This window comes from Delphinus delphis, chromosome 20, assembly GCF_949987515.2.
Source record: "Delphinus delphis chromosome 20, mDelDel1.2, whole genome shotgun sequence".
NCBI classification, from domain to species: Eukaryota; Metazoa; Chordata; class Mammalia; order Artiodactyla; family Delphinidae; genus Delphinus; species Delphinus delphis.
In genome coordinates, this window is record NC_082702.1 from 10,240,467 (window position 1) to 10,265,379 (window position 24,913).

At 56.3% G+C, this 24,913-nt stretch overlaps 3 protein-coding genes across 11 annotated transcripts in view; 1 reads left to right on the forward strand and 2 right to left on the reverse strand.

Moving 5' to 3' along the window:
- The window catches only part of PPP1R37 (protein phosphatase 1 regulatory subunit 37), a 41,627-nt gene extending 33,485 nt beyond the window's left edge, over window positions 1-8,142 (reverse strand). The window contains exon 1 of the mRNA XM_060000518.1: window positions 7,657-8,142. Within this exon, the coding sequence (XP_059856501.1) occupies window positions 7,657-7,858 (202 nt within the window). The 5' untranslated portion in view covers window positions 7,859-8,142. The remainder of the gene's footprint in view (window positions 1-7,656) is intronic.
- Window positions 8,143-10,185: 2,043 nt separating this feature from the next.
- Window positions 10,186-21,106, reverse strand: GEMIN7 (gem nuclear organelle associated protein 7). Of its 9 annotated transcripts, XM_060000520.1 has the most exons (4): window positions 20,997-21,077; window positions 20,353-20,570; window positions 13,485-13,572; window positions 10,186-10,878 (listed from the first exon to the last, which is right to left on the reverse strand). In XM_060000520.1, the coding sequence occupies exon 4, from the start codon at window positions 10,868-10,870 to the stop codon at window positions 10,484-10,486; it is 387 nt and encodes a 128-aa protein (XP_059856503.1). In that variant the 5' UTR covers window positions 10,871-10,878; window positions 13,485-13,572; window positions 20,353-20,570; window positions 20,997-21,077; the 3' UTR covers window positions 10,186-10,483. The 9 variants fall into 9 exon arrangements, 8 of the variants coding, with proteins under 8 accessions (XP_059856503.1, XP_059856506.1, XP_059856508.1 ...); XM_060000523.1 differs by lacking the exon at window positions 20,353-20,570 and having other exon boundaries at window positions 20,997-21,106; XM_060000525.1 differs by lacking the exon at window positions 13,485-13,572.
- On the forward strand, window positions 20,361-24,451 carry ZNF296 (zinc finger protein 296). Its single transcript, XM_060000519.1, has 3 exons — window positions 20,361-20,719; window positions 21,017-21,166; window positions 23,387-24,451. Exons 1-3 carry the CDS (start codon window positions 20,422-20,424, stop codon window positions 24,364-24,366), a joined length of 1,428 nt encoding a protein of 475 aa, XP_059856502.1. The 5' UTR covers window positions 20,361-20,421; the 3' UTR covers window positions 24,367-24,451.
- Window positions 24,452-24,913: the final 462 nt, after the last annotated feature.

Here is a 24,913-nt window from a genome sequence, read left to right on the forward strand (position 1 = left end):
CAGATAAATCTGGTGAATAAATGAAGAAGTCAAATGTCAGCTACTGGGGGCTTCCCTGGTGGCGCCGTGGTTAAGAATCCACCTGCCAATGCAGAGGACATAGGTTCGAGCCCCGGTCCGGGAAGACCCCACATGCCGCGGAGCAATGAAGCCCGCGTGCCACAACTACTGAGCCTGCGCTCTAGAGCCCACGACCCACAACTACTGAAGCCCGCGCACTTAGAGCCTGTGCTCCGCAACAAGAGAAACCACCGCAATGAGAAGCCCACGCACCGCAACTAAAAGTAGTCCCCGCTCGCCGCAACTAGAGAAAGCCCGCGCGCAGCAACGAAGACCCAATGCAGCCAAAAATAAATAAATTAATTAATTAATTAAATCTATTTAAAAAAAAAAAAGTCAGCTACTGGCCAGTGCAGGGCCACATGGAGCCAAGAGCCTACAGGCTCGTGGCCCATGGCTACCTCCCTGGTCCCCAGCCTCGGTCTCACCCTCTTCACGCCACACTCCCAGAAGGTTCTGTTAAAAACAGTAGGCATGCCCCACCTGCTGGCTCCCCGCCACCCTCAGGCTAACACAGCCTACAAGGCCCCACCTGGGTGGTCCCCCCCAGCCTTCTCCAGTCTCACCTCCGACCCTCCTGCCGCCAACTCGACTTCCGACTCCAGTAAGGTCAGCTTTTTTCTCTTCCCAGATGCTCCTCACTGGCTCTCTCTGCCTCCAACCCTTCGCACATACTTCCACTGCTCCTCAAGGGGCTAACTCCAGTGATTTCTTCAGGCCTGAGATGGCCCTTCCTCCAGGAAGCCGCCTTTGCCCTGCCCGTCAGCCCTCAGCTCTTCCCAGTCAGGGTCCTGGGCACCCCGGTTGGATTAGAACTGTTTACTGTGGGTCTCCCTCACTCAACTGTGACCTCCATGGAGGCGGGGCTGGGCCTGTCTTCTTCCCAGACCCCTACACTCGCATTCCCTAAATGAGAGGCTGCTCACGCATTCGGCCGGGAGGTACTGAGCGCCTACCATGTACCGACACTGTGTAGCACGCGAGGAACTTGGGCCCAGGGTCAGGATAAGGACCCGATGGGGAGGACAGGGAAGCTGCGTGAACCTCCCAGGCCTCCGAAGGTGTCCAAGAACGACGGCGAGCCCCTCCTGAGCGCCAGCCAGCTGGGCCCTTCACTCAGTCTGCTTCTCATCCCTCCACTACCCGGCGAGGCTGGAATCGTCATCTCCGTCTGACAAACGGTCATGGGTTCAGGATGAAGAAAGTATACAGCATGCAGAACTGGACGCAGCAACCTGCCGAAGCTCACACAGCCGGGACACAGGGACAAAGAGCGCAGGCCCCGCAGCCAGACTGCCTGGGTTTGAATCCCAGCTCCCCGCTGCCTGGCTTTGTGACGACCTCAGGCAAGTGACCTCGCCTCTCTGTGCTTCCATTTCCTCATCTACAAACCGGAAAGAATAGCACCTACCTCCCGGGCAGCTGGGAGATGTAACAGAGATACAGACTCAACCCAGCAATGGGCACGTGGGAGCAGTGAGCGGTGACTGCTAGGGTCACCCGGAGAGCAGGGACTTCGGCCTGGGCCCCTCTATGCTCGACCGCAGCAGGCTGCCCGCCCAAATCACATTTCTGCAGTTCCCGCAAGTCCGACACTTGAATTTGCTCTAAAACAAGTCCATGAGGCCAATCCCGGCCAACCCCCGAACTGAGGTCTGGAAGGCAGCCCTGGGACTGAGTGCTGTGTGGCTGAGCTGAATCAAGGGCCCTCAGCAGAAGGACAGCCAAACCTGGCCGTCAGGGGAGCTTTCTAGAAACACAGATTCCTGGCCTCCATTCCCAGAAGCTGCCTCAGTCACGGCCAGTTCAGCCCGGAGCGCCTGGCTCCATGCTTCTTAATACTTTTGCAGCCAAACGCCTGTGAGAGACAGGAGACGCCTGGCTCCCAGTAACATGCGCTCACACCGCAGACGACCCCCCGGATGACCGTGTGCCGAGCGCCCGCGGTGAGGGGACCCCACGGGGCCCGAGAGCTCCTCCTCGGGGCGCTGAGGGAGAGCCCCGTCCGGGCACAGGCCAGTCAAGTCCTCCCAGAAGCTTTCTCCCAAATGCCACGGCGGCACATGAGATCCGACAGAAAGCCTCACTCTCCTGCCACTCATCACCCCGGCTGGTGCCCCGAGCCCTCCTGGGCGCCAGGCAGAGGTCACAGAGGTGACTCTCATGGTCTTCGCCCTTGAAGAGGGAAACACGATGAGAAAGCGCAGCGGGTGTAGGAAGGAGGGTGGCCCACCTGAGCCCCAGGGCGCAGAGGGCCCAGCCTGGTGAAGCAGGCGCTCCCCACACAGGCCCGTCGGCACAGTCGGGTCCCCACGGGGCAGAGGGCCGGGGAGCCGGGCCATTCTACAGAGGGGAGGGGCTCAGGGGGCAGCCGTAACTTGTCGACAGTCTCGGCCAGCGGCTGAGAGGCTGCAGGTAATGCTTTGAGCTCGACTCTTGGTGCCCTTGCTGCCTCTCAGGCTGGGGGAGGGCCGAGACAGGCTGATTGAGTTTCAGCTCAGAGAGACCGGGCAACTTGCCCAGAGTCACCCAGCTTGTAACGGACAGGATCATCCCTGTCAGGGACGTCGGGGCACTCGTCTCGGAGGAGTAGGCCTCTGACGGACAGACAGCAGGGTTCTGACGAGGGAGACGCTAGGGGAGACAGTAATGCACTGAGGGCGCGGGGGGGGGGGGGGGGGGGGGGAGGCGGGGCGGGGAGGCTGGCAACGACCGGAATAACGAGGGGGACACCCACCGAGTGCTTGCTGTTGACGCTGTTATCTCACTTAATCCTCACCGCCCTGTGAGGAGGTACTAATGTCAGCTGTATTTTATAGAGAGAAAAATCACAGGCAGAGAGAACAATTGCCCAAAATCACACGGCAGAGTCTACGTGCCAACACCAGCAGTAGGAGGTGAGGTTGGGCCCACATGGAAATCTGGGCGAAAGCATCAAAGCCGCCCCCCAAGACCCCACTCCCTCCGCCCCAGCAAGACCACCCACCACTTAGGCTAAAACGAGCCATTAACTAGTAAGAGAGCCTCTTCCCACCACTGACAGGTACCTTCTCACCAGTCCAACCAGTTTCAAGGACTAAATTTGCAGCACGGGTTTCAATGAGAACAAACAGTAAGGCATTTATTTCCATCCTCTCTGATCGTCATTTAAGAACATCATGGCCTGTGTACATATAGCTGTTTCACTTTGTTATAAAGCAGAAACTAACACACCACTGTAAAGCAATTATACTCCAATAAAAATGTTAAAAAAAAAAATCGTGGCCACTGTCCCCACCACCCCTCCCCCCTCCCCACCCCAGCCTCGAAGCTTGGGCAGCTAGAGGTGGGCACGTTCCGGCCCCCTGCACCTTGCAGACACCTCCACTTCACATGAGGAACTTCCTGGTGGGCACAACTCCCCTACCCCCACTCCAGGACAGACTCCGCAGGCTGGAGGTCAGGGAGCAGGGAATGAGTCATGGGCGGGACTGGAGGGAGGGGAGACAGCCTCCCAGACCGCAGCCGGTGTCATGTGCTCTCCCGATGCCTGCCTCGCAAACCCCATGTCTCCTCCCCACACAGCGTTCAGCTGGGACTGGGGAGACAGCTGAGCCTCAGGTCATTCTTTCAGTTTGGTCTGAAGAGTTCCTGGTACACAACCGGCCCTGGTCCTCAGAGGAGCTGGGAACGCAGGGCCTGCCGCCACGGGACTGGGGGGCGGGGGCGTGCACCAGGCCAGCCCCTCCTCCACCGGCATCCACTTCCACCCCCCACAGGGAGAGTGGAGCGCACCCTGTGCCCAGCCTGGCAGTACTGAGGCAGCCTCCTCCCCAGCTTCACGTCCCTTCCACTCGCAACCGGCTTGCCACAGAGACCCTGCCTTCCCCACCAGGTCCATGCCCTCCATTCAGATATCCTGGGTGGTCAGCAGGGCAGGGATCACAATTTCACAGACGAGGAGACAGACAAGCTCAGCAAGAATAAGTGCCTTGCTAGGGCCGCAGCATATGCGGCGGCCAGGGCTGGCCTGGAGGCGCACCCCGGCTAGAGGGGCCCCAAGGATGGCCTGGCCTCACCCCTTCCAAAACGGCTGCACACACGCCCCTGGCGTTCATTCAACCACGATAACTGTTGTGTCTTTCGAGGGGCTGGGTAGAAACGAGGACAGACAGTGTCTATTCCCCGATTCCAGTGGGGGAAAGAGACCACCGAAACGAAATTAACGTGCATGGTAACAGGAGATGGCCTTTAGTGCAATGAGAAAATAAGCAGGCCCCTGGCACTGGGGGCAGGCGGGGACACCATGTGACATGGGAGCCAGGGAAGGCCCTTCTGAGTGCTGGGCCGGGTTGACCCTCTGTAGGCCTGAGACCCTCCTGCACCATCTCCCTCCTTCAGATGTCTGGTCTCCAGGAATCCCCCAACACGTGACCTCTGACAGGGCCTGATGGGGCTCTTGCCTTAGGCAGACACCCCCAGAGGCTCCCACCCAGCTGGGCCACCACCTAGTCTCAGTCCCAGCCCTCCTCCACCCCAGTCAGAGGCTGTGTCAGGGCCTAGCTGAGCTCTCCTCCCAGGGCAAGGCCCTGCTGAAAGGGCGCCCTGTGCTGGGGCCCCCAATTCCTCTAGTGGCTGCTTGCTCCCAGCTCCCAGCTCCCAGCTCCCAGCTCCTGCACCTCCTGGCCCAGGCAACTTCTCCAACTCTGCGATGGAGAACAGGTTCTGAAGGACCTCTCTTGCTACTCAGATCCGCCAACTCCTCCCTCACCCTTGGCCTTGGGGTCGTGTCACCACAGCAGGCCCCAGAATGACTCCTTCCTCACGCTTCCCACTAGGGCCACAGCTCAAATGACACCCCCTGTGCTTTCCCACAGTTTACAGACCAACTCCAACAGATCTCCTGCCCCTCCTGCAAGTCTCGCCGGCTCCTCCCTGAAGCCCCCAGCCAAGATCCTTGGCTCTCTCAACTAGGCAGTCCCTTGGCCCGACTTGCCACGGCCTGGGGGGCGAGCCTCCACCTCCCTCACTCCCAGGCCAGCCCACCCCTCCACTGTCCTCCTCAGGCACTGCCAGGCCCGCCAAATCCCACCATCCAAACTCACCAACTTCACCAACGACCCCTCCTCTGCCTGGGGCCCAAGATCCCCCAACTGTCAGGTCAGCGGCAACTCCTCTCCCCGGCCCAGACGGACCAACTCTCCCAGCCGAAAATATCGATCCATTTCTCCATGTCATCACCTCTCCACCTCAGACCCACCGACTCCTCCAGAGTGTGAGTCCACACCCGTCCTTGCCGCCCCTCCCTAAACTTCCAGGCATGAGAGACTCCCCCAGCCCGTGCGCTACCACCACCTCCACCCCTTACCGGGGGGCAGACCAGTCAGCGACCATCCTCATCCTCTCAACCCCTCCCAGCCAGACGCCAATTGACCCTCTTTCTCGACATTCTTCCCTCCCCCCCGGGGGTTCCCCCCTCCAAACTCCTTCACTGCATCTCCACAACTGCCCACAAGAGAAAAAACAACAACAACAACAACAAAACCGGACTGAATCTGCCTGGATAACAGCAGCTCTTATTTATGTGGCAGGAACTTACAAGGACTGTCTTATTTAATCCTCACGACTACTCCACAGTAGAAATTAGCACCTCCATTTGCAGAGAAAGAAACAGGAGGCTCAGAGAGGAAAAATGGCTTCCCCAAAGCCCAACAGCTGGTAACACACAGCTGTTCCCCTTCTGGAAACCTGCAGACCAGAAACTTTCCCCCACTCCCAACCCCTCCCCGCTCCAGAATCTCCAGCTACGCTAACGTCCACAAACGGAACACCTTCCCTTCCCCTTGCCCCGAGCCCACAAATGGACCACCGTTCCGGCCCTCTCCTGGAAGCCTGTGAAGCGGAAACATCCAGGTCCCAGCTCCGTGAACCAACTCCTCTAGGCTGGCCCCTAAAATGACCAGTAGCACCAACATCTCCCCTAAAATGACCAACAATACCTGCGACTTTATGAAGGCTCACCCTGGCCAATCACTTTGCACACACACTCTTAGTCCTCTCTGAAACCCTGTGACGTAGTTTTCTCACCCACTTACAGATGGGAAACGGAGGCTCCGAGGAGTTAGGTACCCAGCCTGAGGTTATGCTTCGGGTACATGGGAGTCAGGATTGAACTGGAGCACCGTCTCATCACCATCCTGCTCTGCCTCTCCAGGTCTTTCCCGCTTCCTGGACTGGATATCATGCTGTAGCTGAGGCCCATTCCAACTCTTCCCTTCCTCAGCCCCAGTCCCCCAAGCCCTCCAACCCAAAAGTGCCCGCCTACTCCTGGGGCCAAGAGCGCAGGGACTGGGCTGGCTCCCAAGGCCAAGAATTTTAAATTAACCACCGTCTCTTTAACAATTAATGGCCATGATGGCATTTATGGTGGTTCCCCGTGTGTTCAGCTTCCAGTTCCCACGTCTCCCACGCTCACATCAAAGCCACCAATTTCTCCACTGCCCACAGACTAGCAACAGTTCCTCCTCTCTCCCCAGGGCCAACAGACCAACTTCTGTAGAGCCGGGGCCAGGCTGATCCCTCTCTTTGCGGGCTCCATCCCAGCAAGACTGCCAGACCTGGCCAGGACTCAACACTGCCAATCCACCCCTGAAGCAACTTTCCACCTTCCCAGCCCTATGGATAAAACACACTCTTCCAACTGCCCTTTCAGTTTCAACACTGAGCCGACCTTCTCCAGAGGACGTACAGCCCATGGACTTGCTCTCTCTCCCCACACCTCAAGCCACCAAAGTTCTTCAATGCTCTCACCTTCAACTGACCGGCAACTCCAATTCCCCAATGCTTCCTCAGGGGAAAGAGAAAAAAAAAAACACCCTCCTAGAGCCAGGCTCCAAAGTTCCTCTGCTCCTGAGTGACTGACAGTGCTGTGCTTCCCTTTTTTGGGGGGGAGAGGAAAAGGAGGCACGCAGTGACTTTTCTTAAGGCCAAGACTGAATATCTCCTCTATCTTACCCACCCCCAAACTGACCACCAACTCTGCTACTTTTCTGGCAAGTTTGTTTGACTCCCTTTTCCCGGCCCCAGGATCTACTGACTGGTCTAGAGCCATAATCCAGGTTTATTCCTCTTCCTTCTTTCACCCAAGGAAGTGAACCACATGACCATCCCTTGCCCCGAGGCTTGCAGAACAGCAACTTAACCTTTCTGTCCCCATGGGCCCATCAAACTCCTCCAACTGCCCTTTCAGCGCCAATGTTGACCCACTCTTCCTCCCCTGACCGCTTTATCCTTCTCTGGGGAAACTATAAACTCAAAGGCTACCGCCCTCCTAATCTCCCCAGCCACCAAACTTTCTTTGATTGCTCACCGTTTCAATTCCTAAACAGATCACCTTCAGCGTTCCTTGGGGGGGGTGAGGGGGGGAGTAGCATAAACCAGCTACTTTTCACCTTCCCAACCCAACAGCCACCTCCTCTCTAACACTCTCCAGCTCTAGACTGACGACTGTCTCCTTAAATCATTAGGTGCAACTTATTGAGCTCCACCTCTGTGCTGGGGTCTGCACTGACTCCCAGGTCCCCCACCAGCCCGCCTCCACGCTCCAGCCGTAGCTACCGTGTCTCCACGGGTCTTTGGGTTCCACAGCTCCGGACACGATATCTTCGTCGGACGGGAATGTAACGCGCTTGGCCGCAGCCTTGAGGCGCCCGTCGGCCGGGGGCGATGCGGGGCTGGGAGACGGGGCCTCGGCGGGGGCCTCCTCGGCTTCGCCGTCCGCGCCCGGCTCGGGCGGCGCCTCCTGCGGCGCGACCTCCATCGCCGCCGCCACCTCCTCACGGGGGCCCTGGGGACATGCCCCGGGCCCCGGACTTGTCTCTCCGGGCCCTCCCGCCGTCCCGGGGCATGGGCTCAGCCACTGCTTCAGGCGCCGCCTCCGTCCGCTCTCCTGGTCGTCGTAGTCGTCGCCGCCGGGAGCTCGAGCGCGCCTCCCCCGAGCCCCGTGCGCGCCTGCTCGTTCGCAGCCGCACTTTCGTTAAGGGCCGGTGAGCCCGCCGAGTACCCAGAAAAGCAGAAAATCAATTTAAGTTATTTGCAGGTAGAGTTGTCTCGTGCTTTGTTAAAGGGGGCAAACAAAAGGCAGAAAGAGCCACAGGAAAAAGAAACGTGAGCAGTGAATCTGCAGAGCCGGAACTGCAGAATATGAGGGGCGGGGCGAGGTGGACGCCGTCTCCCAGAGCAGCGCGCAAGCGCGAACCTGAGCCGCCCCCACCGCGCCTCCCCGCTTTAATCTAGATAACTAATGTTTAGGCTCTCAGATATTCGTCACGAGCTCAGGCACGGAGAAGGGAATGGAGTTGATAGAAATAAAAATATCTGCTTGGTGGGGCTAGGCCAACTGGTAAGGACAGAAGAGATGGAGAACTTGAAAGGGAAGGCGACAGAAGCTGTGTTGAATATATGAGTACAGGTGATGGATGCGGACACAGGGACCATCTGCCTGCAGACGAAGCCAGTCCCCACTTGCTGGTTAGTCTCTAGCCTTCCATTTGCAGACTGCAGCTTCATCAATAACCCTCTGTATTTGGATAGCGTTGTATAAAATACAATTTAAATTTAAAAATTGAAATAGGAGCCCATAAGGAATATTATAGCCCTGATTTAAGTTGTTTAAAAAACTGAACGAAGGAAGAAATGCCAAAAGCAAGGGACCAATCTGCCAACCAAAATACCGGGCGATGGACCAGGTAGATCACGGAGCCAGTAGCGAACTAGCACGAACTCAAGCCACGCCCCCACAAGGGCTCGATTCAGTCGCTTAATATTCGCATCCGCACTTTCTCCACGCTATCCCAGCCCAACAGGCAACTCGGGGAAGGAGGAGCTAAAACCGAAAAAGGATACGTGGGGAGGAGCAGGCGACATCGTTGCTTAGGCAACTCGAAGCTAGGCCCAGGAGTCGCCAAAGGTAGCTCTGTGAATGGATATATGGGAGCTGAGGCTCTCCACATGCTTCATTCAACTTCACTGGCCACCGCGCTTTGACGACTGAGGAGGAACAAAGCAAATCTCATCCATATTTAATGGAATCTTCACTTACCTTCTTAAATAGATAGGACTACAGAGGGGGCAGAAATTACTTTTAAAAGTAAATCTGAAAAAAAAAAAAAAAAGTAAATCTGGGCTTCCCTGGTGGCGCAGTGGTTGAGAGTCCGCCTGCCGATGCAGGGGACGAGGGTTCGTGCCCCGGTCCGGGAGGATCCCACATGCCGCGGAGCGGCTGGGCCGGTGAGCCATGGCCGCTGAGCCTGCGCGTCCGGAGCCTGCGCTCCGCAACGGGAGAGGCCACAACAGTGAGAGACCCGCGTACCGCAAAAAAAAAAAAAAAGTAAATCTGCTGAGGGAATCCCCTGGCGATCCAGTGGTTAGGACTCGGCGCTTCCACTGCAGGGGGCAAGGGTTTGATCCCTGGCCCGGAATCTAAGATCCCGCATGCCGCCCGCGGCGGCCAAATAAATAAATAAAAACAAATCTGCTGAAAGACTACTAGTAATGGGGCTAAGTAAAGCGAGTGATACGGACGGCCACGCTACACAGCTGGGGTGAAATGGAGAAAGGGCAAAGTTTCACCCTAACCCTTAATCCTCTGCCTTTTCCCAGTGGTGCCGCCACACAGGGTTAGACAGGTCCCAACCAGTCCCCGTATGGGCGGGGAAGCGACTCTACCCACCCAGAGGCCAGGCAATAGGAGGAGCCCTTGCGCGTGACCATGTGACCCAATGCGAGCCGCGCAACTCGTTATGGACATCCTAGACCACCCGAAAAAGAAATCAAGTCCAAATCTCCCAAGTCTGGCATCCAGGTCGCTCCAGCGTTCCCAGAGACTAGCGGGAGGTCCAATCACCACACCTTAATCGGAGTTCCTCCCACTCCCTTGACGTGTCCCCTTCCTGGCCCAGCTCCATGGGATTCAGCCCGTGGATAGCCACCCCGCTACTCCCTAAGTCTGGCTCAATCCCTATAGGGTACATTAAAAAAAAAAAAAAAGGAGGCAGATTTTCCTGGGATAACTGGTACTTTGGCAGGAGGGGAGTATTTCCAGGGCGGCTGAACTTTGCAGCCTCTTCAACAGACAATTTCCCACTAGACAATTTGCCTTCCTTTATTCCCTTTCTCCACCCGGAATCTTCAGGAATGGGCATGAGGCCCATGTATCTGTACAGTTTAGAGTTCTGTGAGGTACAGCCTTCCTTTCAAGAGGATCTAGAACTCCTGGGGCCGCAGAATTTTACTGTCCCAAGAAGCCAGAGTTGCTTGAAGCTTGGCTCAAAATTCCAAGGGTGTTCCGAACTCTCTGGGGCCCAGAGGTCCAAGCTCAGGAGAATATGGAGGCCTGGGAGGCTGTGGCTACGCCCAAGGAAGAAAGATGAACACGATCACATCTTTACGGTTTGAAGGTGTATGAGATAATGTCACTACACCGGAGCAGCGCCTCAGCCTGCACGCCTATCGGAGTCTGCAGCTGCGACACGTAGAAGTTGGCCACGTCCAGGTCAGTGGCTCCGAAGTGGGCGGTCACATGCACACCCTCGTGCAACGTGAAGCTCACCTGGCGGCCCACCATGGCCAGCAGGCTGCGGAGGTAGCGCTCCCGAAGGGCGGCTCGGGCCCGCTGTTCCTGGGATTCCCGAGATTCTTGAGACTCCGGGATTTCAGGAACCACCGGTTTCAGGAGGGCTCTGCGTCCGTCGGGGGCAAAGCCTCGGCTCAAGCCATCAGGGCCCCGGGGGAGCCGGAGCACGGGCACAGTAGTGGTCAGTGGAGTCTGCATTATCCTGGCTGTTGGGTGAAGAAGAAGAGCAGGGAGCCATTATGGGGAGTGTGGGGCTACAGGAAGAGGGAGCCCGGAGGCCTGGGAGCAGAGCGCTGTCTACCCCACCTCCACTTAACCTGACCAAGACCCAATTCCTGAGTCCCCCTCCTAAAATCTGTGCCACCCCTCACCCAGTCCCCCTCTTCCCAGGAACTGGCACCACCATTCATGAGGTCCACAAGAGCAGGGCCTTTGCACTGCTTTGATCACAGCTTTATCCCCAGTCCCTGGCAATAAATATATTTGCTGAAAGAACGAGTCCTGGCCTCCTCTCTTCTCTCACACACAGCCCATCCAATCCATCATGAAATGCGATCTTCCAAACAAATTCCCAGTCACACAGGAGTCAGCTTGAAAGGGCCAAATCCATGAGTCCATACTTACTGTAAATAGATAAATGAAGAGATACATAAAGGGGGAGAGGGAAAAATCCGCATCGTACAACGGCAGCTAAAATTGTCAATGGATGCTAAAACTTGTCAGTGAACGTTTCAGAAGGTCCAGGATATCTACAAAGCCTTAAAGTACCTCCTCACAAGATAGTCCTTGTTAAGACTAAAGAGTAACTTTATGGTGGAGAAACCTGGTGGACACCAGCCTAACTTAGGCACGAAAGCCAACATGTGCAGCAATAGGACAAACAAACACCGTGTGCATCCTGATGCGATACACTGAGGGCAGGGCGCCACTTCTGTGGTCGTCCTGCCAAAAACGGATGACCTGCATCTAATCACGAGGCAACTCAAATTGAGGGGCGTTCTACAAAAAAAAAAAAATTATCCTGTTGTTCGAAAATATCAAGACCATAAAAGACAAAGAAAGAAATACTTGGGCGGGGGCTGGGGGGGGGTAAGTTCCCTGGTCTAGTGGTTAGGATCGGGCAGTTTCACTACAGTGGCCGGGGTTCAATCCCTGGTCGGGGAACTGAGGCAGCCAAAAAAAAAAAAAAAAGAAAAGAAACACTCAGGGGGAAAATATATTTTTTTAATTAAAAGAAAAATGTGTATATGTATTCACAACCTAATAGTTCTCACTCTGTCCACTGCCAACATCTCGGTCCAGCCACCGTCACTTCTTGCCTGGACTACTGAAGTCAGCTCCTCACTGGACTCCCAGTTCCACCTTCACCCCCTGCCAGTTTGTCCGCACACATGGCCAGAGGGATCCTGTTAACACCTGAGTCAGATCACATCCCGCCTCTGCTCGGAGCCCTCCCCCTGGCTTCTGTCTTGCTCAGAGTCAAAGCCAAAGTCCTCACCACAGCCCTCAAGGCCCTGAATGCTCCAGATCCAGCCAGCACCCTCGCCGAGCGTGGCGCTTACCCTCTCCACCCGGCCACACTGGCCTCCTCGCTGGGCCTCAGGCATGCCTGGCGCGACCCCTTGGTGGGCCCTGGAACTTGCGGTTCCCTCTGCCTGTACCTCCCCTCCCCTTCCCTGACCACCCTGCCTTCAAGATCTACCCCTCAGCCCCCTCCGTCCAAACGGGCTTCCTCATCCTTTGTCGCACACACCACTCCTGCACGTGACGTTGTCTATTTATTTTTCTGCTTTGGTCTTTCTCCCTGCGAGACGGCTGCCTCCCCACAGGCAGTGACCTTGCTTTCTTCGCACTGCTGTGCCCCCAGCTCCTGAACACTAAGTGGCTCAGGGACCAGGCTCCTTAAATACTGTTTCTGCTGGAATGAATGGAGTGGAGAGTGAGCTCCCAGGCCTGCTTATCTGGGTGACCTCAAGCAAGAGACAGTTTCCTCTTCCATTGTGTGGAGGAATTGCACCAATGGCTGGCCACCTCGCCTTGTTATCAGGATTCAACAGGCTCATGCCGGACGGGGCCTATTATGTACTAGGTTCTCCATGAAAGTTACAGTTGAATACCGACTGTATTAGAATCAGTATTGCTGTGTGACCTAGGGTAAGTTGCTTAAACGGTCTGTGCCTCAGTTTCCCCATCTATAAAATGGAGGTGATAAGAGGACCAACCTGACAGGGTCGTCACGGGGACTAAATGACCTAACAAACGTGCAGGTTAAGCAATGGCCTGGAACATATTACATGCCACTGCACTGAGGTGTTTGGGGTTTTTTTGGGGTTTTTTGTTGTTGTTGGTTTGGGGTGGTTTTTTTTTTGTTTGGGGGGGGTTATTTTTATTGAAGCATAGTTGGTTTACAATGTTGTGTTAGTTTCGGGTGTACAGCAAACCGATTCAGTTACACATATATATGTGTATATATATATATTCTTTTTCAGATTCTTTTCTCTTATAGGTTATTACAGAATATTGAGTAGAGTTCCCTGTGCTATACAGTAGGTCCTTGTTATCTGTTTTACATATAGTAGTGTGGTTATATGTTAATCCCAAACTCTTAATTCACCCTCCCCGGCCACTGCACTGCTGTTGACTGCATGCAGGGAGATGCAGGCTTTGTGAGGAGGAGAGAGAGAGAAGGACCTAAGTTTCAGGCAGCTGCACCCCTCCCCTCCCTGTGGCTCCGTCCCCTCTTCTCTAAAGTGATTAACTGAAGTGACTGACACGCATCAGGCACCCAGCGTCCCATCCCAGGGCCACTCACCGTACAGGGGTGATTGGGATTGTCCTTTTTCTTGTGAGGCTCTTCCTGTCTCTGCAGCTCAACTGTCAGCTCCTTGCAAGAAAGGATCCTGCAGAGCAAAGGACCAGGGCTTCTCAACTTCGGCACTATTGACAGTTGGGCCTGGACTATTCTTGGTCTCGTTGTAAGGTGCTGTCCTGTGCATAGGTGTAGGGTTTGGGCAGCATCCCTGGCCTCTACACTCTAGAGGCAGGAACGTCCCCCACCCTTACCCCAAGCTGCGACAACCAAAAATGTCTCCACTGGTGAATACTTCGGTAGGAGAATTACAACCCAATAAAGCCATTTTTTTAAAAAGAAGATCTCCATCTATTGCCAAATGTCCTCTGAGGGACAAAAAAAAAAAAAATCATCTCTGGTTCAGATGCAGACAAACAGATGGACGGTGGGTAACAATGACTACTGAACACATGAACATATTCACAGCCTCACGGACACTCAAAGAGGGGCAGTTTGACAGTCTCCATGAAAACTGCAAACAGGGACCTCCCTGGAAGTCCAGTGGTTAGGACTCGGCACTTCCACTGCTGGAGGCCTGGGCTTGATCCCTGGTTGGGGAACAAAGATCCCACAAGACGCGTGGCATGGCCTAAAACCAACCAACCAAACAAAAAAACTGCAAACGCACATGGGTCATTCAGCCCATGCAGGGCCCGGGGTGGAGACTTTTAGCTGTCTACCTTTCTTTACCTTTTAAATTCTGTTTGAATTTGGATCCATTTTGAATCTGTATAACCTTTTCAAAAGAATTTTGAAATTCTAGTTTTTAAAAAGGAAGGGACATATCGGAATGCTTCCCCGTCCCTTAAAAAATGTTAGATCCTCCCTCAGGAATCTGAACTCCCTCTCCTAGCCTTACTGTCACGCACTCCCCAAACCTCTTTCTGTCCCTCACCTGGATCTTTCCAAGTCCTCCTGATAGGACACCCCCGCTGCTGGCCCAAATCTTATTAGCAGAACATATAGCAAAGGTCAGCAAATCTCCTTTGTCAAGGGCGCAATGGTAAATATTTTAGGCTTCAAGGGCCTGTCTCTGTCTCTGCCACAACTACTCAACCCTGCCAGGGTAGGAGGAGAGTGGCCAGACAATACAGCAGCACGTGGAAACGTGGCGGTGCTCCAATCAAACCTTACTTCTTGGGACACTGATACCACATTTTATATACTTTCATGCGTCACAAAAGATTTTGTTAGTTTTTCAACCACTTAAAAATGCAAAACCCACTCTCAGCTCTTGAGCCATATGAGAACCTGCAGCAGGCCACAGCTCACCACCTGGCATAGGGGATGAGGGTGTGGTCTGGGGGAGAGCGGGTGGGTCCCAGCCCTCCCAGATTCACTACAAGGGGTCTGGGCAGATCCCTGCAACTCTAGGAGCAGCCTCCCTGATCCGGTTCCTCATCCGTGAAATGAAACGTTAAAAAAAGACCTCCTAGGGCTGTCGGGAAGATCTTGCAGGGGGAGGTTGCCGATCACACAGGCAAAGGACATCTGCAGTATCCTGGGCTCCTCACTTTCTCTCCCACCCACACCCAGTCCTTCAGTCAAGTTTGTCAGCTCCACCCTCAAAAATGCATCCAGCATCTGGGAACTTCTCACCATCCCTACTCTGACCCTTCCTCGGTCTAGCCACCATCACCTCCCACCTGGACTATTTCAGTAGCCTCCCCACTGGGCTCCTGGCCTCCACCTTCACCCCAGTCTGTTCCCCACATGGCTGTCAGAGGGATCCTCCTGTCAGAACTAAGTCTGATCACACCCCTCCGCTGCCCAGAGGCCTCCCATGGCTCCTATCCCACCCAGCGCAAAAGCAAAAGTCCTCACGATGGCTACAAGGCTCTATCACCTCTCTGACCTCATCTCCCACCCTTCTACCCTTTGGTCACCAGTGTCAGTCCCTGAAAATGCCAAGCACATTCCTGCCTCAGGGCCTTTGCATGTGCTGTTCTTACTGCCTGGAACCCTCTTCCATTTGGGAGACATATATATATTTCCAGATACATGACTCACCTTCCTCCCTTACTTCATTCAGCTCGCTGCTCAAACATCATCTTTACAGGGAGGAAAATAATAGCCCTTTCACCCTGCAGTATCTTTTTTTTCCCACAGCACTATCACCTCCTGACAATATGCATTTACTTGTTTGCCTATGCGCTGTCTGTTCTGCCACAGAACATAAGCCTTCGAGAGAAGGGATATATCTGATTACGTCACAGCTCCATCCCCAGCCCTAATTAGGGCCTGGCAACCAGGGGGGACTCAGTAAACCTTTGTGGAAGGGTTCACTCCCCCTGTTATCTGAGTGCCTGCTCTGTGCCTGGCCCATGCTGGGTGGTGCTAGAGACACAGCTGGGAGTGAAAGAGCCCAGCCCTGCCCTCCTGGGCTCACAGTCCAGTGGATGACACACACTAGGTCTCCACACAATGACAACTCAGAGTGGGCAGGGCTGGAATGAAGGAGCCCGGGGGCCTCAGGAGCCCAGGGCAGACACCTGGCCCTGCCTGGGGGATAAGAGGTGGTTTTCAGGAAGGGGCTCAGGAAAGATCTCTCTGATAAGGTTACTTTGGAGCAAAGACCAGAATGAAATGAGGAATTGAGCCACGTGGAGATCTGGGGGGAAAGCATTGCAGTTCGAGGGAGCGGCAAATGCAAAGCCCATGGAAGGGAGACTGAGGCACAGCAAGGAGGCCAGTATGCAGGGGGCTGGGGCAAGGGCAGAATGTGCAGGGGCTTGAGGACTGGGGTCTCGCCAGGGGCTGGTTCTGAGCAGAGGAGGGGCAGGGTCTGACTGGTGGTAATCACGGGATCCCTCTGCCTGCTGCAAGGAAGAATGGACTGTGAGAGCAAAGGGAGAAGCAGACAGCCTGGTGAGGAAGCCACTGCAGTGGGTGGTGTGGAAGATGACAGGTGTCTGGGATGGGGGTTGGGGGGTTGGGGGTGGGGGGTGGGGTGGGGAGAAGTGATTGGATTAGGCTATCTTTTGAGGGTTGAGAGCCCTCACTATTTGCTAATGGACTGAGCAAAGCCGAGGAAGACTCCCTGGTTTTTGCCTGATGGGCAAGACCACAGTGAATGGAATTAATGGGATTGGTACATTTTCATTATCTCACCATTACTGGCTGTGAATGAGATTAAGGGACATATACATTTTCTAATGTATCTGACCACTGCATTCCCAGTTTAGTCAAGAGTCATCAGCTCCCAGGGCTTTCTCTCCCAACCTAGGTTAACACTTAAGTATTTTAGGAGAAACACTCTCCTCTCTAGGGCTAGTACTTAATGAAGGACCGATGGGAATTATGCAAGTGGCCAAAGAATTATGTTCAATTCCTGGATTAAACGTGTTTAATTACATGACTAATTAAACATGTTAGTCATGTTTTCTCCATTAGGGAGGAAAAAAAAAAAGATTTGGTCATACCTGCACAAGCCCCATTTTCCCGAAGAGGAAACTGAAGCTGGACGATGCCAAATCATTGACTGGGTGCAGGCTTGCGATTGGCAGGAAAAGGGAGCAAATCCAGGCTGGTCTGATAACAGAGTCAGGGCCATCACCCCTGCCCTGGGAGCAGGGCAGTTTTTTTCAGCCAGCATAGGGGAGTCCTTGGAGGTTTGGGAGTCAAGGTGTGACCTGATAAGAAACTGGTTTGAGAAAGGTCACATACGGTGGGCCCAAGACAGCAAAAGCAGGTATTATCCATTCTCCCTGGTGACCAAGCCTGAGAGTCCTTTATCCTGTCAGTCTCCAAGCCAAGGATTTCCTGCCCAGGTTTCAGGAAAAAATGTCCAAACCCCTTTCCCACTAGAAAAACTAAAGTGCCCATCGCTTTGGTCAATGGCAGGGCCAGGAGATTCACAGACTTCCATCCCTGGGGCCTCAGTACTCACTTTCTAGAAAATGGGAACGATGTGTTCCGTGGACAAACTAACCCTTCAGTTGCCAGGTGGAGAACCAGCTGAGTTACCAGCTTAACCGAGATACTGACCAGCCTACACCCACCTCATGGGTGGGCCCTGTCTGGATGCAAATTAGTTAAATGGGCCACACACACACATACACTCACACACACCCCGTGAGGATCGGGACCCCAAATGCAGAATCCCACCCCCTCAACCTCCGCCCACTGGGCCGGTCAGTTTCCTTTCAATCCCGCTCTGGCCACGCATCGCATCGCTCTCCTTTTCTTACACTAAGTAGGTCCTCCCGGCCCTCAGGCGTCCACTCCCCACTCCGCCCTGGGCTAGACGTTCTTCCCACCTCCCGGCTCAGATTAGGCGAGCGATTCCACTCCGGGAAAGGCGGGAGTCTCAAGACTGCAGCCGTTATTACTGTTATAATATCGTCGTCGTTATTGTTTTCCCGAGGGGGTGCATTCCGCCCCCACCTCCACCCCGGGCGCGGGAGCGTGTGCGCTGCTGTGTTCGGAACCAGAGTCCCGGGTGCAGGCGTTCGGGGACCAGAACGTCCCAGCAGCCGGCGTTGCAGGCGCGGACTTGACTCTTGCCGCCACTCCCCGTCTTGCACGCGGGTGGGCGTCCCGGGCCGGTGCCGGGGAACGGGAAAGTGCTCGCAACCCACCAGCAACAATCCCGCACTCACCGAGGTCTGCAGCGGCTGGAGCCCCCACTTCCGCCGGCGCCCCAGCTGCAGAGGCCCGGGCGGGCCGCGAGCCGCCGAGCCTGGGTTCCGCCCGCGCCGCCAACGCCCCACGTGGTCTCGGGCGGGCTCGCGGGCTCGGAAGCCAGCACAGACCCGGGCGCCACCCTGCCAGCGGCTTGGCCCAGCGCTTAGAGCTGATCCACCAGTCTGCGAGGTGGGGACGTCCAGGATACCCATTTTACAGAAGAAGAAATTGAGGCGCCTCCCGTCTGAGTTAAGTGCAGATTGGACTTGGCACCCCCATCCCCCTACACGTGCACACTCCTACCCCTCACCTCCAGTCCGAACCCCACCTTCCCTACTTGATCATGCTCTCAGCAGCCACGCACCAGGCAAAAAGCCTTGGAGAGCAGCAGCTGGGAGAGACCAGAGGCGGTCATTCCTGCAGCCCTCCCCGCAGCCCCATCTTACACAGGGGGAAACTGAGGTCCTGAAAGGCAAAATGTATGGCCTGAGGTGGAAACGCGCTGCTGTGGGCTCAGAATTCACTTCTTCCACACGGTTTCAGTAAGGCAGGGCCTTGTGGGCCTTGGCTTCCCGGCGGACCCCCAAGACCCGGTGCCTGGTACGCAGACCCTCTGCAAATATCTATTGAAAGAATGCACATAGCGGGAGCTCAGTACACAATTTGTTAACTGAACTATGAACGATTAGGGGCTCTATTTGTGAACAAGACAGACTCCGCTCCTGCCATCTCAGAACCTACATTCTAGGGAGGCTGAGAGGGACACCACAGGTTATTACATGAACAAATACATCGACAAGATCCTTCAGGGCTTGACAAGGATGTAAAAGGAATAAAATAAGGGCAATGGGGTAATGGGTGGCAGGGTTGGGGGAGGTTGGGTGGTCAGGGGAGGTGGCACTGAGGAAGCCACCTTAGGTAACAGATGGGAAACCTGAGGCCGAGGAGGGAACTGGGGACAGATGGAGGTCATGGAGTGTAAATTGTAAGGCCTTCAGCAGGGTGGGGCTCCTTTAGATCCTGTGGTCAGGGAGGTCCTCTGCTCTCAGGAGGACAATTGAGCTGAGACCTGAATAACAATATGAGGAACCCTCAGGCCTGCAGTGGAGATTAGCATGTGAAATTCCCTCAGTGCTGGGCTTGGGGACACGGCAGGGGCGGACTGACCCTGGCCCTGACCTCAGGGGGCTTGTGTTGGGGGAAGGGGTGAGAGGACAGTAAACAAACAGTTGTAGAGCTGATGTGGTTGGTGCCAGGAAGAAAAGAAAACTTGCAGGGTTGAAGGGTGGGGCAGGGTGTTGATACCACTTCAAACAGTGATCAGAGAGAGCAGCCTTGAGGAGGGAAGTTCGAGGAGGCCCCATCCGAGGGAGGCAAGACGGTTGGCTATTTGGTTTTAAAGACGATCTCAGGTCTAAGAGCAGAGTCAATGTATATGATCACGACCCTCCTCTGCTCAAAACCTTCCCAGGGCTTCCATCTCAGAAAAGCCAAAGACTTTAAAGTGGTCAAAAGACGCCCTTGAAGCTGACCTCGTTTTCTCACAGAACTCAATCAATACAGAACTTAATCACTACAGAACTCCTAGAATACGCAGGCCCGGCATGGGGAGAAAATTGAGGCCCACCCGTCTCCCCAGTAATCCTGTCCCTTTATAATCCTTCCTGGATTTTTTTTTTTTCTCCATGACAGGTGTCACGGAAGGCACTCTGTATTTTACATAGTTATCTTGTTGAGAGTTCTGTCTCCCTGAACGAATAAACTGCATGAGGCCAGGGTTATTTGTACCCTGCTGCATCCCCAGTACTTGGTCCAGAACCCGGTGCATAGTAGACGCTCAATCAATGTTTGCCCAGGGAACTTTTATTGTAATGCGTTTAATGGAACAGACCAGATTACTACCGGGCGCCCAGGTAGGAACGTGGCCCCTACCACTTTCTCGCTTGGGGGTGTGTGTGGGCACCTTGTGCCTCAGTTTCCACCAGCCCGAAAACGGGATCAGGAATAGCTGTTTCTATGCGTGGTTGTGTGAGCTCGTTATGGTTAAGATTTGATCACTTAGAGAAACGCAGGGGGCATGGTCCAGATTAAGTTTGGCTGAGGGTGGGGCAGTCCTCTCGCGTCAGGCCCCGCCTCGGTGGGCGGAGCCACGGGCCGGGCCAGCACGTGTAAGAGTTCGCCGCGGGTCGCCGCAGTCACTCACCTGGGCGCCTCGGTGTGAGCGCGCACGGCTCGCGAGTCCTCCGCCCGCCAGTCCGCCTGCCCGTGACCCATGTCCCGCCGCAAGGCCGGCTGCATGCCTCGCCGAAGAGAGCCCGCTCCCGCCGCCAACTCAGACGACGAGATGGAGATGCCGGACCTCTTCATCGATGTGAAGCTCGAGCCGGACCCGCGGCCCCTACAGGCCCGGCGGCTAGGGCCCTTCAACCCGAAGGAAATGCCCGCGCCGGGGCGGTTCGAGGGCGAACCCCGCCACTCCCCCGGCCCCGTGCCCGCTGGCGGCCTCTTCCACGCCCTGGGCCTGCGCAACCAGTGGGCGCCGTGGACGCCGCTGACCCCGCACCTTCCCGGTGAGCGCCCCCTGCCCCTGCCCCGGGCCCGCCCGCCTCCCTCCCCTCTCTCTCCTCTCTCCTCTCCTCTCTCTCTCTCTCTCTCTCTCTCTCTCTCTCTCTCTCTCTCGTGGGACCTCCTTCTCGGGGCACCGACCCCCGCATCCCCCCACCCGCACTAACCCCCCTGCCTTATTTTCCTCGCCCTGGTCCTGGCCTCCAGCCCCCCTTTTGACCTTCGGGTTTCCCCTCTCCCTCGGAACCCCCAGGCCCCATCCTGGCCCCACCCCATGCTCACCACCAGCTTCCTCCCTGCAGACCGCCAGCCGTGGACCGACAAACACCCAGATCTGTTGACCTGCGGCCGCTGCCTGCAGACTTTCCCGTTGGAGGCCATCACTGCTTTCATGGACCACAAGAAGCTGGGCTGTCAGCTCTTCAGAGGCCCCAGCCCCTGCCAGAGCTCAGGTGAGTAAAGCCGGAATGCAGTCCCTGGTCTCAAGTTCAAGGGCCCAGCTTCCTGTGGGAGAAGGGGCTGACCTGGACAGGCGGGGCAGTGAGCACTACTTCCCCTTTCTGGCTCCCCACTGGGTGCAGCCTAGGCGTGGCCAGAGCCTGCCCTGTCCTAGGGCTGAGACTAGTGGTGGTGAGGGGGGTGGGTGAGGATGGGGGCTGGGCAGGGAAGCAGGGCCACCCACAGGGTGTGGCCAGCCCCAGAAGACTGGTCTGGGGATTTGCCATACACACACCCCCAATCTGGTTTCACTTCTCCTTCCCCTTGGCCAGAAATAACTGGCCAGGTGGCTGGACCAGTGTGGCAGCAGGGGGCACCTCTGGGGAGGGCAGCGGCCTGGGGGAGGGGAGCTGAGGCCAGCTGGACCGGGGGGTGTTGTCACCCCCTCCCCCTCTTTATCACTTCTGATTGAGGTGCTGGGCATTTGCTCAGAGCCAGGGAAGGGACTTCTGGTTTCCCTCCCTGATGGAATCTCCCAGCCTTGCATGCTGGGAAGGCCCTGTTTTGAGCCAGGTCCTGGGTGTCTGGATACCTGGGTTCCTCCCCTCGGGTAGGAATTAAAACTCTTAACTTGGTACTAGACTCCTGGCGAGCTGAGCTTTTGGTCAGCGTTGATGATGGGGCTCATCCACAGCTCTAGATTGCCAGTCTCTGGGCCATGTGCTCCTGGGGATTTGTGAGAAATGGAATTATATTCAGGGCCGGGCCAGGGAGAGGGTCCTGTGGTGGGAGGGGGGGAGGAGGAATTATGATTGGCTTAGCTGCAGAGTTAGGGCCTGGTGGGCAAAGGAGGGGCTGTGATGGGATCATTAGAACAATACACTCTTAGGTGCTTGGACTTGGGAGAATTGTGGACACCTCAGCTAATGCTTACTGAGGGCCTGATGGATCACAGCTCTCAGCTGGCTCTGAGCTCACAGCAAGTCTAAAGGGGGAAGACCCCTAGATCCCCATATTCTAGCAAATGAGGAAACTGAGGCTCCGAGAGGGGTATTTCTTGCCCAAGGTCACACAGCTAGGGAGCAGGAGAGCCAGCTGGAAGTCAGGCCAGGCTGGCCCTCTCCAGCCCCACCCATGCTCTTGACCCTGGTGTTGCATCAGGAAAGCCACCCCCATCCAAGACATAAAGGCAAATAGATCTGGCAGTACCTTACTGACAGTACCTGGAGTGTCTTGATTTGGAGGACTCTCAATTTGGGTTCCATAAAGAGGGAGGGGAACCTAGCTCACCGTCCACACCCCTACCTCTCTAGGTGGCTGCTAAGCCTTCTCCCCGTTTAGACCTTGGCTCCCTCTTCTGTAAGGCAGGAAAAGGGGATCATGCGTGGGACCCAGGAGCCTGGGGCCTGGCACAGAAACCCACTCAGTTATCAAGAGCTGTTTTGATTATTAAACCAATCTTTTTTCTTGAAAACCTCTATCTCCCACCCCCTGGGTTTCTGGATTGAAACCCCAGCTCCACCCATTCCTAGCTGTGTGACCTTGGGGAAAGGTCTCTTTGCCTCAGTTTTCCCGTCTGGAAAACGGAGGTCTTATTTCCTGCCTCGAAGGAAAGTTGTGAGAGGGAGCTGAGCGTGCCAGGTGGCAGGTGCCTAGCGCACTGAACTGGATCACCTGCTCAGCAAGGCCTTCCTAACCCCAGTAATAAAATAACACCCCCCCATCCATCACTCTGCTCTAACTTGTTTTTTTCTTTTTTTTTTTTGCGGTACGCGGGCCTCTCACTGTTGTGGTCTCTCCCGTTGTGGAGCACAGGCTCCGGACGTGCACGCTCAGCGGCCATGGCTCACAGGCGCAGCCGCTCTGCGGCATGTGGGATCTTCCCGGACCTGGGCACGAACCCGTGTCCCCTGCATTGGCAGGCGAACTCGCAACCACTGCGCCACCTGGGAAGCCCTCTGCTCTAACTTTTAAGTTTTTCTTGAAGATTTTTCAAACACAAAGAAAATCCCCAAGTACTTATCATCCACTGCACGGATTTTCCTTGCTTCTTGTCTGTCCACTCACCTCTCTGAACACCAGCTTCCTGAGGGCAGGGAGTCTCGCCTCTTACTGCTGCCTCTCAGCTCCTGGAATAGAGCCTCTCCCCCAGCAGGTGTCCAGCCGGCAGCTGTGAACAGCAACTGCTCTGACTTGCCTGACACACTAACCCCTGGCCCTTCTCTTCTCTGCAGAACGCGAGGACCTGAAGGCCTTGAGCTGCCTCCGCTGCGGCCGACAGTTCACAGGAGCCTGGAAACTGCTGCGCCACGCCCAGTGGGACCACGGACTGTCCATCTACCAGACGGAACCCGAGGCCCCAGAGGCCCCGCTGCTGGGCCTGGCCGAGGTGGCTGCTGCCGTGTCGGCAGTGGCGGGGCCAGAAGCCGAGGCCAAGGGCCCCCGGCTGGGTTCCACCCGACGGAGCCCCACCTGCCCCGTGTGCAAGAAGACCCTCAGCTCCTTCAGCAACCTGAAGGTGCACATGCGCTCGCACACTGGCGAGCGGCCCTACGCCTGTGACCAGTGTCCCTATGCCTGCGCCCAGAGCAGCAAGCTCAACCGCCACAAGAAGACCCATCGGCAGCAGCTACAGCCCCAGAGCCCCTGCGTGGCCGATGCCAGTCGGGAGCAGGCCTCCGCCGCCCCTCCGGAGCCGGCCGCCCATGCCGCCGCCCCGGCCAGCATCCTCCAGTGCAGCGGCGGAGAGGGGGCCGGAGCAGCCGCCACGGCGGGGGTCCAGGAACCTGGGGCTCCTGGCGGTGGGGCCCAGGTGGGCCCCGGCGTGGACGGCTGGGGAGCTGACACCAAGGAGCAGAGAACTGACCCCGAGAAGAACCAGAAGACGTCACCCAAGAAGACGCTGAAGCCAGCGGGCAAGAGCCGGGGCCCCGGGCCCGGGGGCAGCTGCGAGTTCTGCGGGAAGCATTTCACCAACAGCAGCAACCTGACGGTGCACCGGCGCTCGCACACGGGCGAGCGGCCCTACGCCTGCGAGCTCTGCTCCTACGCCTGCGCCCAGAGCAGCAAACTCAACCGCCACCGCCGCATGCACGGCCTGGGGCCTGGCGGGCCCCGCTTCAAGTGCCCCCACTGCTGCGTGCCCTTCGGCCTGCGGGCCACCCTGGACAAGCATCTGCGGCAGAAGCACCCCGACGTGGTTGGGGATGCCTGAGCCGCGGGAATGCCCCCTGCGGTCCCCCGCACCGCCGTGAACCGCTTCTGTGACCTCCCTGTCCTTCCCCTGCAAGTAAATCCTCCCTCCCCACAGTTACACACGCGTTTGGACTCTGACTTTCTTGGGGTGTCTGAGGTGGGGCGGGAGGCTTCACTCCTTGGGGTGGACAGCTGGACAGACCGGTTTGGAACGAGGGGGTGAGGGGAAAGGCCAGCACCCAGTGCCTGGGGCACAGCAGGACTGGCACTGAAAGCTGTGCTCCCGGTTCCCAACGTGGGTGTGGGTGAGGCCAGGGCAGGGGCCGAGGCAAGAGCTGGGAGAGGCCTGGACCTGTCACCACAGGCCCCTGGGCAGATTCCTGGCCCGTCGTTCCCACCGCGTCGCACCCCTGCCCTCACTGAGAGTGGCAGGAGTTCTGATTACCAAGGAGCCTCCGGTCCAATGCCCAGACGTGGGTGGGACCTCCACCTGGGCCACAGCTGAACCCACCAAGCTCCTTCCTCAGCTGGCCTTGGCTGGCGGGCACTGGGGTTTGGGAGCCCTG

Excerpts from the sequence above, each read along its gene's own strand:
- ZNF296 (XM_060000519.1), top strand. The coding sequence starts at position 20,422 with ATGTCCCGCCGCAAGGCCGGCTGCATGCCTCGCCGAAGAGAGCCCGCT. Across the intron at positions 20,720-21,016 it reads GCTGACCCCGCACCTTCCCG|ACCGCCAGCCGTGGACCGAC; the intron begins GTGAGCGCCCCC and ends TCCTCCCTGCAG. Across the intron at positions 21,167-23,386 it reads CAGCCCCTGCCAGAGCTCAG|AACGCGAGGACCTGAAGGCC; the intron begins GTGAGTAAAGCC and ends TCTTCTCTGCAG.
- GEMIN7 (XM_060000523.1), bottom strand. The coding sequence starts at position 10,870 with ATGCAGACTCCACTGACCACTACTGTGCCCGTGCTCCGGCTCCCCCGG.